Below are 17,861 nucleotides of genomic sequence, written 5' to 3'. Positions count from 1 at the left end.
TCCCCCCAGCTACCTGCTGGTCCGCATCTCTGAGGACTTGGATCATCTGTTCCCTGGTCTGCCCCTTGGCAGGCTCCACTCGGTTGATACCAGAGACCACATCACGATCCAACTTCACACTATTAATTTCCGCAGAAAGTAAAAGTTCCGTACGAAGTCCACCTCTTGCTACCTCAGTAGCCCTGGCTGGTGAACTCTCACGCACAAGTCCGCCATCGTGATGCTCTGTATCTTCCTCCATAGAGTCACAGGTCAATCTCCACTTAATCTGTGCCTCCTTATAAGTAGCTGCCATTCTGCTGCAGTTACTTCTCCAAAATAATAAAACAGGGATGGGGAACAGAAAATGCTTTTACAGTGACTTACACTACTACATAAGCCTTGAGTTTTGGTATCTGGTGAAATGTATTCACTTAAGTTATCCAAATAAAAACAAAAATTGCTTTTTGAAATATCCCCACCGCTGGCCACCAGTTTGTCACGACCCTAGTCGGCGATTCCCCAGATACGACAATCTGAGAATCGCGGCCACGTGACACTTCTACTGGGTATCCCAAGCGTGTGCGTATTTCACCACGATTCCGCTTGCCACCAATCAAAGTAAGCTTTTTGGACTTAGTCCGCGACAGCTTTGATTCTGCCGACACACCAAATTATGAGTTACAGGGTAGCGCCCTGGCAAATTCGTCAGAGGCTTGGGCTGGAAAACAGCAGATACCAGAACTAATTATAACTTTTTAATTAAGTGAAAACACTACAAGGCTTACAGTATATTACAGAAAACATAAGTTACAAGATATATGATTAATAGGTAAGTCAAACGTAAAAACAGTTTCAAAATAAAACAAAATGGGAATAAAGAAACAAACCACTTCAAGGACACACAGCATGAAGCGGGATTTGGAGTGGAAATCTCTCCGGATATTGGATCATTTCAGAGACAGGTATCGGACCCGTATCATCCCAAGGAAAATGAACAAAATGTCTTGTGAGACACACACTTTTAAGATTGGCAAAAACACACACAATCACAGCCCCCACCTCAGGAATCTTCCTTGTCCAGGGGTTTCCTGAGGATATCCCCAGGGGCTGGCTAATTGACTTCTCTTTTGAGGCTTAGCAATTTAGCCATTCAATCACCCCCTGCTAATTCTTATCTCAAATAAGGTGTCATTCTAGAGGTCTAAGGGAATTGCTTTTCTGACATCTCTTCTGGTCTGGGAAGACATTTACCAGAGACCCTGGACTTCAGTACAAGTTTTATAGATGCAGGGGGGGAAGGAGATAACCTCCTGTTGAGGTTTCAAACAGATGAGCAAGGGTTGTTGGAATAACCTTTTTACCCACATAAAAATACAGGATGAGTAGATTGCACACCATATCAGAAACAGTATTGTAAACAGAGCATGGACTTCAAAGGAAGGAGATCCCATCTGCCTTCCTGCTTCACCCCCCAGTCCTCCCAACCATCCAGGGCAAAGGCAGGTCACTTTCTCCATTACATTTACAATTAGGGCAGAATGGCGTCGTACAATTACGCTCCTTCTGGCGTAAAAATGGCGATCGCTCATGACAAGATGGCATCCAATCATGACAGTGGGGGTATGAAAAGGTCGTAGGACGCGTACCGCCGCCCCTCGCGGGCTCGCTGCGCTCGCCACGCTTCGGGTTGACGTTGATCGTGGGGTGGCGTTAACAATTGTGGGGGCAATTTCACACTTCAGGGTGCCTATTTGGCCTCTGTGGGCCATTTAACATTGTTTCCTATGGAAAAATCGTGTCAATTGAGGCATTGAACAGTAAAATCGGGTCAATTGAGAAATTTAACATTGATCCCTATGGGAAATCGCAGGCATCGCGTCGGTCGCGTCGCACCCGATTTTTAGTGCATTCAATGCCCGCGATGCCCGCGATTTTTTTACCTGCGATGCCCACGATCAAAATCGCGGGCGCCGTGCTAGGTAAAGAGTACCCATTTTTGTACTCATGCCTGAGCTTCGCAAAAGCTGGTGATACTCCATAGAAACCTATAGGCTTCTTTTTGTGACCCCCCACCGGCTCACACAGACCCCACCCCTCACCTGATGTCCATACAGCCTCCTGCTGCAGGGAGCTGCCGGGCACATGAGGAGGGGGAGAGCCACGGGGTCCCGCTCACCCCCTGTCAGCTGCCCTTTGCGATACTAATCGCATATATTACAGCATATTAGTATAGATGCGGATGCGGTAGCCGGCGACGGGATGTGGTAAGAGGCGGCGGATGTTAGAGCATCACGACCATAGGGATCTTAGCATGTTTGCATTAATTCAAGATTTTTGACCTCGCTATTAGCAATTTTTAAGTGCAGTCCTGCAACTTTTAATTACACACTTTTTATTTTTACTTTTTATGGCTTTGTACTTATTTTTTATTTATTTTTTATAAGGATCATTTATTTTATTGGCATGGAGTTATTGCGCTGAGTTGTCCTTTGTGATGCAGCGCCGAGTGACGGCTCCGGCCGCGGGGCATGCTGGGAAGGGACCCACGACAGTGCTGCAGAGAGGGGCATACATACATAGAGATGTGTGCTAAGCTATTTAGGGTAGGGAATGTCAGGATCGCGCCATGGAGAGCACATACACATGTAGTGATTTCTGCTAAGCAAATTTGCTTAATCAAAAATAAGGCCAGGTAGTGGATCAGAATGAGAGATCTCGATCACTATTCCTCATTCTGTACACACAGAGAGATTTGCAGTCACCTGCTAAGCAATTTGACTAGATTTTGACTGTATGCACTGACTTAGTTAGCAGGCGATAGCGATGTGCGGGACCGTGCATCGTAATCGCTCAGGGCATACACACGGAGAGACCTGAGCTTACTTTCTAAGAAATCTAGTCAGATTGCTTAGAAAAGAGCACAAAATTGCTCAGTGTGTATGCCCCTATAGACTTCTATAGGATATCGCCTGCAAAATCTGGTGATTCCCTCCGCAGCGGTGCCCCGGTTGAGGGGCTTTACTGCATACGGAAATGTTGTAAAAACCCATATACCTGGGTTTTTAACACGTTTTTGCTTTAGAGCATCCCGCCCCAAAGCTGTATGGTATCTGATGATAAAATATAGAAATATTACACTATAGTGGGTTCCTGGCGGTCATGTATTGGCGGGCACAGAGAGCGGTAATGATGGTGAGCGGGGGGATACTAATTACCCCAAACACTCGTTGGATGTGCACTTCATCACTTCTGAAGGCTAAGCTCATCTCGCCCTGTGTGTTTTGTTATTCACTCTTTTGGTACGATGGACAGGGGTCCTTTAAACGGGGATCCCACGCCCATCACAGAAGTCATTCCTCAGCCATGGCAGCCTCACTGCTGAGCCAAGTACTGGCTGTGTCATATGCCGATCTATTTAGGTATTCAGAATGTCCTTAAATGCTTGGTGAGAACAGACATGCACTTACCCCCACACAGCGTTCCCCGTCCAAGCCCGGCCTATTCAGCAGAGCAATGGCCTTTATATGTTCTGTATTAAATATATATATATATATATATATATATATATATATATATATATATATATATATATACACATATACATACATACATACATACATACATACATATAGCAGTACCAAAACATTCACCATTCATAAGAATGGGGCGCAAACAGCACCCACTTCCCAGGATGGGGTGCATTGGCCTGTGATCACACACTGGGGCCCCTGTATATATATAAATATATATAGGCTTGGGAAGAAATCACGGCACTCCAAGGACTTTTTCAAAAAAATATGTATTGAAGGGAAAACACACACCAACGTTTCGGAGCTTAGCGCTCCTTTTTCAAGGTGAAAAAACAGTGTAACCCTTTTCACCTTGAAAAAGGAGCGCTAAGCTCCGAAACGTTGGTGTGTGTTTTCGGTACTTATGTATTATCTGGACTCCCATGTTAAATGCACCCCATTTTTTCATACCCCTACTATCCAATTACGCATGGAGTTGATTTTATATAGTGTGGCGAGCGCAGCGAGCCACCGTGCCCGAAGCGTGGTGAGCGCAGCGAGCCCCGCGAGGGGACGCGGTCTCATAAGAAAAATGGGAGCCCAGATATTACATAAGTACCGTGTTTTCCCTTCAATACATATTTTTTTGAAAAAGTCCTTGGAGTGCCGTGATTTCTTCCCAAGCCTTCACATCTTTCCTCAAGGGCACCGGGGTCCTATAACCACAGCCGGGAGAGTGCCAGGCCGCCATCCCCCATATATATATATACACACACACACATACACATTTTCCTTAGCTGTACATGAGGATCGTGTCATCAGTACATCAGGTCTACACAAACCACTTGCTGTCTTAAACAGAGGTCAACACATATATAAGGTCGACAACCAATAGGTTGACAAGTATATTAGGTCGACATGTGCAAGATCGACAACGTACATAGGTCAACATCCAGATCATCGACAACAGCAACACATTGACAACACTTTACATCTACATTAACTGAATTGAAACATGGATAGGTGGACCGCTTATACATCGACCGCTCATAGGTGGGCCGCTAATAGAACGACAACTCATAGGTCAACATCTTTAAGGTCAACCATTAATAGATCGACAGCTCATAGGTCAAAAGGCAATCGGGTCGACCACTAATAGATCAAATCGACCGCCAGAGAACCGATCCCCAGTCTAAATCCAAAAGCAACACCAACACCCGTTACTAGCAGACCGGCCGGTTAGAGGCCCGTCCGACTACACTTTTAATACGTTTTTCCGTATTTACAAAGAGACAGAGTGTGCCGAAGGCGCATGCTGTAAAAAGGATGTATAATGCCCAAAGTAGTATTGCCAGACTGAGCACATTGCACCAGGATTCTGCACAACTTTAATTTGTGCACCTTATTCTTCCGCACACCGTAATGCTTATTACACATTATGCCGCAAACCGTAATGCCTATTACACATTATGCCGCAAACCGTAATGGACATTACATATTATACCACACACCATAATTCCCATTGCATATCATAAAACATACTGTAATGCCTATTACATATTGTGCCACACACATCGTAATGTCACACAAGTGGTGCTTAGCTACATGCTCGTTGCCAGAAATGACATGCATGTTGCCAGGGTTTTTTGCTCGAAGCCAGGGGTTATAGGCTTGTTGCCAGGGAATTAAATGTTCCTTGCCAGGGGTTTCATGCTCATAGCCACGTTGGGTTACATGCTTGATGCCACTAGGGATTACATACTCATTGCCAGGGGGATTTACATGCTCGTTTGCCCTGCCCAACCTCTAGCGTCTGTCTCCTCTAAGGCGGTGGCCATTTTGGAGTGGTGCAGGGTCTGTGTCTGTACGTGGACAGAGACGCCGAGCCCCTGAGGTGCTGTTCCCCTCAGTCCATTTATTCCGACTCCTGTTTCTTTTCAATTTAAACGGGAGGCTATCACCTGCTGGTACACCGGTGGAGGGGAGCGCTTCTCTGGCTTGACCCCCATTCTTACTCCGCTTACCACGTTCCGCCAGCTCTGGTTACAAAGCCATATAATAAAACACCAGTTATGTCTTTTGATGAGAACAAATGTCCCATTGGCACATAAACAGCTTTGCTTTCACCATACAGTAAGCTGGGTCAAACTAGGTGCCACGTCGGTCTGGGTAAAGCTGTAGCTCCACCCACTTCATTGTTAATTGGGCCCTGACAGTAATGTCCTATGTCATCAGTTTTGGGGGAAAAATAAAATATCTATTGAATAGAGCAGACACTGATTGTTTCTATGGGGACTAATTATTTATAAACAGTATTTTGCAGTAACTCTGGGGGGTATTTATTTCACTTATTAAGATAACGTATATACTCATTAATATGCAGATCAGATGGCATGCTACTATTCCAATTATTTGCACATTGTAAAGGGAACTTAGGGCCTGAGGGGGAGGGGGGGGACTGCAGGATCTTTCCAGATTCAAAGCAGTGTGCCCGTCCACACCTGTTAAAAATGACCCTCCAAAAAATGGTCTCTGCCTTGGAGAAGATGGATGCAAGAGGCCCTACTGACCTCTAGCGTCTGTCAGGGGAGAACACGCATACAGCGCTACATGGAAGTGGCAAATTGTGGGAGCACAAGTGCGGTGTGAGGATGGCACCTCCTGGCAATAAACTGGTAACCCCCTGGCAACAAGCATGTAACCCCTGGCAACAAGCATGTACAGATGGAGCGCCTCTCAGTCAGCGCCGGGGATCGCCAGAATGTCCTCGCTGGCGATCGCTGGTGGAGAGGCACTCCATCTGACTGGGATGCGCAAGCGTCTCACACACACATGCGTCCCAGTTTTCGGGGGTGGGGGACGGGAACCCTGCCCGTCTCCTCTTCAGGGAAATGAGCAGGGTTAGAAGGGGGTACGGGGAGGTGGAGGGGGCTGGCGGACAGCGATGGGGATGTGGAGGGGACAGGGGAGGACCTCCGTCAAAAGGGGACGCATGAGCGTCTCCTCCATGCGCGTCCCCTTCCGGCAGATAGCGATCCGACCGACAGACCCCTGCTAAACGAGAGTGGCTCCATATGTAATCCATGGCAATAAGCATGTAACCCCATGGCAACGAGCATGTAAACCCATGGCAATGAGCATGTAACCCCTGGAAAGAGTAAGAAACCCCCTTGGCACCGAGCATGCACTATAGTAAAAAAGGTAATAGGCTATAGTAAAAAGGTGCCAGAATTTTTTTTGACAGGTGCTAAATTTCTAGTAATGTCACTGTGGGGGCCCCAGGCAACCGCTCATGTTGCCCCCCTTAATCCGGCCATATCCATGACTAAGACAGGAACCAGTTTGTATTACTCTTTACCATGAATGTTTTGCTTTAGCTCCAGTTCCTTGAGGTTTATAGTCTCGCAGATTTTATGTGCATTCACCCTTCACAGTACAGTAAGATAAATGTAACGGTAAGTCCCTCATAAGTAGTCTAGCTGGATAGTGTCTTGGCTCATACATATTTCATACAGTATGAGTTGTTGTAACAAGGCTTATGAGGCGATTACAGATAACAATCAGCCACAGGATGTGTAGCCGTTTCTCATTCACCCAGGCAGAAGAGACGGATCAGTACCTGTAGAGTCATTAAGACTGAAGGAAATCCGAACGGGTTTATCAGCAGGAATTCTGGCTGTGGTGATCATGTGGATACAATGGCTTCAACCACCTTATCTGGAATAATACTGAAAAGAGAATAATAACACAAACAATTGGCAACGCAGAAAGAAAAACTCATTTTAAAACAGAAAGGACGATGAAAGGCGAGAAACAGCAACTAGAGATCAGACAACATAATAATCCAATAGCATTGTCATACCGAGATAACAATTATGTAAAGGACAAAGGTTCTGCGCATTGAGTGTTTTACAAAATGACGTTCCATTTGAAACGTTGGTTTACGATTCTCTTGTTTTCCTTGAAAGCACAATTACAACATTTGCAGGCTTTTTTTTTTAAACTACATTTTAAAATAAACTAAACACACACTGGGAGGAGGGGCCATCTTAACGTAAGGGCTCAATGGGCATTTGCCCAAAGTCCCCCCCAATTCTGGGGGCCTTCAAGCTGGGACAGGTTATGTTGTGGGTCCTAAGTTTTTGGGGAGGCAGTAGAGAATACTGCCTATTGCTATCCACCAATCAGAGTCCAGCATTCTCTAACTGCCGCCCAGCCTGCAACACGCTGATTGGTTGATGGCTGGAGCTATCCACCAATCAGAGTGATGACAACCATTCACTGTATGGATGCTATTGGAGAAATGGGGCACATGTTTTTGTTTACATTTTTTCCCATGAATGGGTGTGGATGGGCCCCAAATGCATTGCTTTGCCCGGGGCCTACAGTGCTGTTAAGACAGCCCTGCAGGGGAGCCGCCATGTTGTAAGCTAAATAAATGTTCATGCCAACTCCTAACTTCCATGTCACAGTCTATGTTTTAAAACTGGTAGTTAGGAGCTGGTTGGTTGGTACTTCATTTATCTATTCAAGGCTTGGTACATAGACACTGCCCTCCCTCCCTCACTGTTACTGTACCACCTATGGCTCTCACCCCCTGAGATGGCTAGCCAACAGCCAGGCTGCCCTACTCAGCAGGTTGGCGAAGCTACACAGAAACCCGATGGGGGCGGGGCTAGAGGGGATTTGGTTGGGGGGGGGGGACTACAGGTGGCTGCTGCTTTTTTCTCAGCATGAGGGAGAGGAGAGGCCTCTCTGTGAGGGAGCATGTCAGTGTGATAAAGCACAGGCTGTAGGGTGAGGGAGTGCATCAGTGTGATAGAGCGCAAGCCACAGGGTGAGGGTTTATGTCAGTGTGATAGAACGCAGGCCGCAGGGTGAGGGAGTGTGTCAGTGTGATAGAGTGCAGGCCATAGGGTGAGAGAGTGCATCAGTGTGATAGAGCGCAGGCCGCAGGGTGAGGGAGTGCGTCTGTGTGATAGAGCACAGGCCGTAAGGTGAGTGAGTGCATCAGCGTGATAGAGCACAGTCGGCAGGGTAAAGGAGTGCATCACTGTGATAGAGTGCAGGCCGTAGGGTGTGGTAGTGTGTCAATGTGATAGAGCTCAGGCCGTAGGGTGAGGAAGTACATCAGTGTGATATAATGCAGGCCACAGGGTGAGGTAGTGCGTCAGTGTGATAAAGTGCAGGCCCCAGGGTGAGGGAGAGCGTGAGTGTGATAGAATGCAGGCCCCAGGGTGAGGGAGACCATGAGTGTGATAGAGTGCAGTGCGTGGGGTGAGAGAGTACGTCAGTGTGATATAGCACAGGACATGAGGTGGTGAGGGATTGCGTGAGTCTGATAGAAATTTGTCCCCAGGGTGAGGGAGAGCGTGAGTGTGATAGAACACAGGATGTGGTGTGAGGGTGAGCATGAGTGTGATAGAACACAGGACGTGGTGTGAGGAAGAGCGTGAGTGTGATAGAGCCCAGGGCGTGGGGTGAGGGAGTGCATCAGTGTGACAGAACACAAGACGTGGTGTGAGGGTGAGTGTGATGGGGGAGCGTGGGGTGAGTGAGTGCATCAGTGTGATGGAGCGCAGGGCGTGGGGTGAGGGAGTGCGTCAGTGTGATGGAAGGCAGGGCGTGGGGTGAGGGAGTGCGTCAGTGTGATGGAGTGCAGGGCGTGGGGTGAGGGAATGCGTCAGTGTGATGGATCGCAGTGCGTGGGGTGAGAGAGTGCATCATTGTGATAGAGCGCAGGGCGTGGGGTGAGGGAGTGCGTCAGTGTGATAAACGGTCAGCTGACACCTTATTCCGCCCATATCCGCCCTCTTTCTGTCACTGTCCTAGCGAAGGACTGTGTGAGCGCTTTCTTCGCACAGGCCCCTCACCCAGCGGCGCTCCGCTTACAGGTACAACGCGCATGTGCATTGCGGTGCATACGCTATGCCCAGTTTGGGACCTGTTTGCAGTCGTGCAAAAAAAGCAGACGTACGATCACATCTAAATCACGCCCTGTGTACAGTCATTAACATTTTAACACGGTACGTTTCTTAAACCATATCGTTTACAGGTTAAGGGGGCGGAGCCCCATGGGGCGCGATGAATCAGTTAGATACTAAATATGCCCCAAATACCCGCAATATATATTTTGTATTCAGTTTTATTGTGCAAATGATACGATAAATATAGATTGATATGATGAAGTTTTATATTATTATTTTATCTCTGTATATATTAAAGCTAATAGAGGTGTCTTGTTTAGTATAGGATTCATGGTAGCGGGTATATTTGGGGTTATTACCAGATTACTAGTATTGACGTTTGCAATTATCTTCAATGTTTCCATATGAAGAATTGATCTAGCTGGAAGCTGATCGTTGTCTGTGTGACTCGGGAATGTGAGCGGTTATTGTCACTAATATTTATATAGTGTCAGCATAACAGTACGTTCCGCAGAGCTTCCTAATATGGGAATCCACACGGACATACCATGACTACTAACGGTACAGAAAGCAGGGAAATGTTTTCCATAGAGCTTACAATCTTAAAGCAACAGAATGTATAAAGCTCACGTCTTTAAGTGTGAAGGCAGGTATCATAAGGAGGTCATTATGAAGGAATAATCTGTAATGGAATGTCTACATATGGATGACTGGTAGACGGGACGCTGGCAGTCAGAATACCAGCGCTGGCATCCCGATGGAGGAAATTCCGACAGGAGGCTGGAAAGTTTACTTATCTTTCTCCTGCCACCCTAACCATCCATTCCTACAGCCTAACCATATCCCTCTCCCCACTGCAGCCTAACCAGTGGTGTAACTTGACATATAGCGCACCCCTGCCAAAAAGTTTTACGTGTCAACATACGTGCTCATTGCCCGGGGTTACTTGCTTGTTGTCAAGGGTTTCATGCTCATTGCCAGGGGTTACATGCTCGCAGGGTGAAGGAGTGCGTCAGTGTGAGAGAGTCCAGCGGCAGGGTCAGGGTGCGTATCAGTGTGATAGAGCGCAGGTCATGGGGTGAGGGAGCGCATCAGCAGGGCCGGATTAACAATGGGCCTGATGGAGCTACAGCTCCAGGCCCACTCTCCAAATAGGCCCCTTTTGTAGCTGAGGGCCAGGGCTTTCCAACGAGCCCAGCCCCATGTCGCTAGTCCCCCGGGAATCAGAGATACCGCCAGGCAAACCTGGAACGTTTTCCCCATAGGATAACATGGGACCCGCTAATTCCGACCTCCACCCGGTTCCAGCGGCTGCCAGTTCCCCCTCCGGCATCACAGAAGCTCGAGGTTGATCTCAGTCGAACCCAAATCGCTGGGCCTTCAATCTGATACCTGGTCCATATGGATTCATTGGTTCTAGAGATATTGCGGGTAAACTAATTTTTTTTAATTTCTGAAATGTAATTTCATGGCTGTTCATGTTGTTTGAGGACAGATTTCTCTGGAACCAAACAGCCCAGTTTCACAGGACCAAAATCATTCGAAGCCTACATGTAAATGGGTCAGTTGGTTCTGAAGATATAGCTGGTTGTTTAAAGGGGGGCGGGGGTGGTTTTCTCTCCCCCTCACACCAGAAAATGCAGGGACTAGGCTGGTGTAAAAGGGGCCAGTCCGGGAATGTCCCTGCATGATCCTGGGACCATATTTCTGGGTAAGTCCCTGCATTTTCTGGTGTGAAAGGGGTATTATTTTGGTACTTGTGGAGTATCACGGCTCCCATCGCATGCCATATATAGTGGCATGCGTTGGCATGAGACTGGATACGATTTTTACGTTTTTAACCAATTTTTTTTACAATTGGACACCTGTGAAGCCCGCGAGGGGACGCGTATACCTGTGAAGGTATCCGTGTCCGCTCGCCACGCTTCGGGCTCGGTGGCTCGCTGCGCTCACCACACTTTCTACTCTCAACTCCACGCCGACGTGGATAGTGGGGTATGAAATGGTCGTAGGACGCGTACCGCTGCCCCTCGCGGGCTCACTGCGCTCGCCACGCTTCGGGTTCGCGTTGATAGTGGGGGTGGTACAGACTCAAAAATGACATTTGGGGGTCATTGAACATGTTTGATACTAATTTCAATGCATTTGGATGCTTTTCTGTTAAAAAACGCATGCGATCAAATCGCATGCGATCAATTTGCATGCGATGCGATGCGAATTTTTTGCTATACGATGCACATCGTGGGAGCCGTGATTATCCACAAGTACCATTATTTTAAATAGCCGGGACATCCAGTGCTCTCAATACAGCCAGGCAGCCCCCTGATCTCTGCCCAGCTGTCAGTGGCTGTCATTTTTGCCCGGTGGCGGCTGTCCTAGGGTTACCACCTTTTTGTTGAGAGATTCCCGGACATTGGCCCGCCCCTTGACACACCCACTGACCCATCCCAGCCCCACCCCCAGACCCGCCCCCAGACCCGCCTTATGTTGATTTTTTTTTAAACCTTTGCTTCCATTTCATTCTTGATTTTGCATACCATAATTCCAGTTACATGTTATATCACATACATTAATGGCCATTACAAGTTATGCCACACATCGTGATGCTAATTCCGTGTTATGCCATATACCGCAATGGCCATTACACATTATGCCAGGACTCAACAGAATTTTTGCACAGGATGGACAACATAGACAGTGCGCGCCGAAGGCGCGCGTCAAATTTTTGACATAATCCCGACACACCGCAAACCCATTATATAGTATACCACATGCCATAATGGCCATTACAAGTTATGCCACACATCGTGATGCCAATTACGTGTTATGCCATGTACTGCAATGGCCATTACACATTATGCCAGGACTCAACAATTTTTTTGCAAAGGATGGACAACATGGACAGTGCGCGCCGAAGGCGCGCAGCAAAATTTTTGACATAATGCCGACACACCGCACACCCATTATATAGTATACCACATGCCATAATGGCCATTACAAGTTATGCCACACATCGTGATGCCAATCACGATGTATTATTCCATGTACTGCAATGGCCATTACACATTATGCCAGGACTCAACCAAATTTTTGCACAGGATGGAAAACATTTTTGTCATAATGCTGACACACCGCACACCCATTATATAGTATACCACATGCCATAATGGCCATTACATTTTATGCCACACACCGTAATGCCCATTGCACGTTTTAATGAACTTTGTAATTCCGATTACTCATAAGCCCACACATGATGCCCATGACATACTATATAACACACCGTAATGCCCATTACATACTATATAACACACCGTAATGCCCATTACATACTATATAACACTGCAATGCCCATTACATACTATATAACACACCGTAATGCCCATGATATACTATATAACACCGCAATGCCCATTACATACTATATAACACTGCAATGCCCATTACATACTATATAACACTACGCAATGCCCTTGACATACTATATAGCACCGCAATGCCCATGACATACTATATAACACCGCAATGCCCATTACATACTATATAACACTGCAATGCCCATTACATACTATATAACACTACGCAATGCCCTTGACATACTATATAGCACCGCAATGCCCATGTCATACTATATAACACCGCAATGCCCATGTCATACTATATAACACTAAGCAATGCCCATGTCATACTATATAACACTAAGCAATGCCCATGACATACTGTATAACACACCATACACATTTGACACATAAGTGCCACTTACCTATATGCTCAATGCCAGGGGCTTCATGCCGATGCCAAGGTGGACTGAATTTGCTCGTTGCCGAGGGGGATAGATCTGTGCCTCTGTGCTCGTTGCCGAGGGGGATAGATCTGTGCCTCTGCTCGTTGCCGAGGGGGATAGATCTGTGCCAGTGTGCTCGTTGCCGAGGGGGATTGATCTGTGCCAGTGTGCTCGTTGCCGAGGGGGATTGATCTGTGCCTCTGTGCTCGTTGCCGAGGGGGATTGATCTGTGCCTCTGCTCGTTGCCGAGGGGGATAGATCTGTGCCAGTGTGCTCGTTGCCGAGGGGGATTGATCTGTGCCAGTGTGCTCGTTGCCGAGGGGGATTGATCTGTGCCTCTGTGCTCGTTGCCGAGGGGGATTGATCTGTGCCTCTGTGCTCGTTGCCGAGGGGGATAGATCTGTGCCTCTGTGCTCGTTGCCGAGGGGGATTGATCTGTGCCAGTGTGCTCGTTGCCGAGGGGGATTGATCTGTGCCAGTGTGCTCGTTGCCGAGGGGGATTGATCTGTGCCAGTGTGCTCGTTGCCGAGGGGGATTGATCTGTGCCTCTGTGCTCGTTGCTGAGGGGGATTGATCTGTGCCAGTGTGCTCGTTGCCGAGAGGGATTGATCTGTGCCAGTGTGCTCGTTGCCGAGGGGGATTGATCTGTGCCAGTGTGCTCGTTGCCAAGGGGGATAGAAACCCCCTCCCCCGCCTGCGGGAGGCAGACAGGCTTGTCAGTGTGCCTGTGCCTGCCTGCCCGTCCCCTCACGTCTCCCCCGCTGTATTCGCGGGAGAGACGTGCTGCTGTGCTGTATGATTTTAACATTTCTAACTCCCGCTGCTGGACCGCTAGCCAATGGCCGTTCGCGGTCCAGCAGCCAATCAACTGGTGGCTGCTGGACCGCGAGCGGCCATTGGCTAGCGGTCCAGCAGCATATGCAGCACCGCAGCAGCACGTCTCTCCCGCATACACAGCGGGGGAGACTTGAGGGGACGGGAGCAGGGCAGCGGGGGAGCGGGGAGACGAGGGGGCGGCGGCGGGCGGGTTATTCCCGGACTATGTATAGTCCGGGAAAGCCACCCGTCCGGACTCCGGACGCCGGTCTTAATTACCGGACTGTCCGGAGTAATCCCGGACGGGTGGTAACCCTAGGCTGTCCCCCAGTTACCGCGAGCATGTATTCCCCCTTGGCAATGAGCATGTAATCCCACATGGCAACGAGCATGGAACCCCTGGCAATGAGCATGGAACCCTCTGACATTGAACATGGAACCCCTGGCAATGAACATGTAGGTAAGCAACACTTATGTAGCATAATTTTTAATAGGCATTATGGTGTATGGCATAATACGTAATGGAGATTATGGAGTGAGGCTTAACATGTAATGGGCATTATGTGTACATTTTTAATGTGCGCCTTTGGCCGCAATGCCCCTATTTATGAAGCATATTGTGCATTATTGCTCAATCTGTTTGTTATAGCAGGCATGTCCAAACTATGGCCCTGCAGCTGTTGTGAAACTACAAATCTCATCATGCATTGCCACAGTTTTGCTATTAGGGAATACTAAAACTATGTCAAGGCATGCTGGGACCATAGGCGAATCTAGGGGGTGGTCCGGGGGTGCACAGGACCACCCATTAGCCCATTTTGTAGCTGAGGGATGGGGCTTTCCAACGAGCCCAGCCCCGTGTCTCTAGCCCCCTGGGAACCGGAGATACTGCCAGGCAAAGCTGGTACGTTTTTCCCTATAGGATAACATGGGACCCGCTAATTCCGACCCCCACCCAGTTCAACGGCTGCCAGTTCCCCCTTCGGCATCACTGAAGCTCGAGGTTGATCTCAGTCGAACCCAAATCGCTGGGCCTTCAATCTGATACCAGGCTGGATCCATATGGGTTAATTGGTTCCAGGGATATTGAGGTTAAATCGTTTTTTTTTTTCATTTCTTAAATGCAATTTCATGACTGTTTATGTTCTTTGAGGGCAGACTTCTCTGGAACCAAACAGCCCCATTTCACGGGACCAAAATCATTCGAAGCCAACTCAAAAGTTCTTCAATATGATACTGGTCTCATGCAAATGGGTCAGTTGGTTCCGAAAATATAGCTGGTTGAATGTCCCTGCATGATCCTGGGACCATATTCCCGGGTAAATCCCTGCATTTTCTGTTGTGAAAGGAGTATTATTTCAAATAGTCGTGACCTGCAGTGCTCTGAAAACAGCCGGGCAGCCCCCCTGCTCTCTGCCCAGCTGTCAATGACTGTCACCCCTGCAGCTTCCGCCCCAATTCTTCTCCCCGCTTTCACCTCAGCCCACCCCCCCTTTAATCATGTGGTGCCGGCGCCCCGGCGTGCTCCCCCGACGTCACGCACAACAACAGCGCGCACAATATTTAAAATGTCCACTCGGCTAGAGGGGACCCTAGGAGGGAAGTGGGAGCGTGCTCTGCGCTGCACTCTGCTCCTCTCCCCATAGAAGCAGCTGCACCGCTCTCCATCTCTCCCTGCTGCAGCAGCGAAGGCTCATATAAAAATTTACAGTAAATGGCACTTTTGGGGGCATTGCTTAAGGGATGCTACAAGTGGCGGTATGTGGGGGCATTACGCATAATGTGTGGCTTAATGTTTGAGGGGCATTACGGTGTGCAGTATCCTGTGTAAGGGGCATTATGTGTGCAGCATCATGTGTAAGGGGCATTATGTGTGCAGCATCATGTGTAATGGGTACTATGGTGTGCGGCATCATGTGTAATGGGTACTATGGTGCGCGGCATCATGTGTAATGGATACTATGGTTTGGGGCATCATGTGTAATGGGTACTATGGTGTGCGGCATCATGTGTAATGGGTACTATGGTGCCATCAAGCAAGAACCCCCTAGCAATGAGCACGTAGGTAAGCAGCACTTATGTGCCAAATATGTAATGGGCATTACGGTTTGTTATATAGTATGTAATGGGCATCATGATGTGTGGCACAATGTGTAATGGGCATTATGGTGTGTGGCCTTATGTGTAATTGGCATTACGGTGTGTGGCTTTATGTGTAATGGGTATTACGTAGTTTGGTAAAATGTGTAATGGGCATTACTGTGTATGCTCTAAAGTGTAATACCACACCCCTGTCTGTGATGCCACGCCTCTTTTCCTTTTTTGTGAGGCCACACCCCCTTTTTGCCGCGCGGCTATGCCGCGCAAAGGTCCCCCTACTGTTATGTCTAGATCTGGGACCACCCATTACCATAATTCTAGATTCGCCTATGGCTGGGACGTGCAGTTTCACAAGAGCTGGAGGGCCACTGTGAATTTTGGCTCAATCGGTGTGGTATAATGTGTAAGAGGCAAGTACAGTATAAGGGGGTTATTATTGTGTTGCATGATTTGTATAAGGGGTACAGTATAAGGTGTGGTAAACTTAGGTGACTACATAAAATGTGCTGAAATGTTGTCTACGAAGTTTCGGCTTTTAATATTTTTTTTTATGACTGGAATGCCGCCTCACCCCGCAAGTATATTAGGACATCAGCATTCTGCGGGTGCACCCGTTAATATACTGTATCTCCCTGCATTTTTCTTATGCCATCCCCCTGCCTTTTCCAGGCATATATAATTAGTTGAAAGTATTTACACAAATACAGACACACCCATGAGCAGACCACCCAAACAGAACACTGGTCACGCCCCCCACATTATTAGGTGCTGGCCACAGGGCCGTCTTAACAGCAGTGTGGGCCCCTGGGCAAAGCAATGCACTGGGGCCCTTACCCATTCTCCTCTTCTAGGGGTGGGGGGTGCTATCAGCAGCAGCTTTGATGTCCCACGGGTGGCAGGGGGTGCTCTATCTTCCATTCAACATGTAGGACCTGGAGCAGTAACTTCTGCTAATTACTCCTTTACTGCACAGGTGGTGGGAGGGAGAACACTAACGTGTGGAAGGGGGCACTGAGCTGAATGAAGGGTCCCCTGTAAATGACTTCCAGGGAGGTAGGGGGTGTTTTATAAGCAGGGGAGGGTTGGATAATGGAGTGGGCTTATTATTCGTCATTTTCCGGGGGAAGGGCAGCTTGTTTGACTGCAGATATTGCCATTATCTGGAAATAGATTTCTTAGCCTTCAATAGTATAAAAACCTAGAGTCCCAACCTTCAGGAGGTGCTGGGAACTTGGGGATCAGAGATCATCAGCCAGAGCAACCCATTTACAAAAATATAAAGCCGTACACCAGATGTTTGGAGCTGGAGCAGGGACCGGCTGCTGGAAGGCTGATATCTCTGGTTCTGGGCATGATAGAGACAAGCCTCTAGTGTCGACAGAAAGGGGAGAGTCTCAGCTTTTGGAATATTCTCTCAGAAAAACTCTAAGTTAGAGAGAATCTGAGAAATATGATTGGGAACTGCAATTAACAGGTCAGATGTGGACTGCTGCTTTAAAGTTAGATATCTCCAGTTCACCAGGGCCGATTTTCAAAATTCTGGTATCCCTGGAAAAAGGGGATCCTCAGCTATCAGCATAGGGCCCTTATACACCTGGGGCCCCTGGGCAAGTGCCCATTAAGCCCATATGAAAAGACGGCCCTGGCTGGCCACAACCCCTATTATTGCGCATAATAGGGCCTTGATAATTTTCAGCTCCAGGCCCATTTAGACCTTAATCTGGCTCTGCGCATCAGTGTGAT

At 48.0% G+C, this 17,861-nt stretch overlaps 1 protein-coding gene across 1 annotated transcript in view; it reads right to left on the bottom strand.

Annotated features, from left to right (window-relative positions):
* The window catches only part of MAP3K7CL (MAP3K7 C-terminal like), a 60,543-nt gene that overhangs the window by 34,704 nt on the left and 7,978 nt on the right, over positions 1–17,861 (bottom strand). The window contains exon 2 of the mRNA XM_083171834.1: positions 7,111–7,219. Coding sequence (XP_083027960.1) covers positions 7,111–7,180 — 70 coding nt within the window. The 5' untranslated portion in view covers positions 7,181–7,219. The remainder of the gene's footprint in view (positions 1–7,110; positions 7,220–17,861) is intronic.

Source organism: Crinia signifera, chromosome 2, assembly GCF_055691185.1.
Source record: "Crinia signifera chromosome 2, ASM5569118v1, whole genome shotgun sequence".
Classification (NCBI taxonomy): Eukaryota; Metazoa; Chordata; class Amphibia; order Anura; family Myobatrachidae; genus Crinia; species Crinia signifera.
The sequence above is the reverse complement of the archived record's forward strand: the minus strand, read 5'-3'. Positions and strand labels throughout refer to the sequence as shown.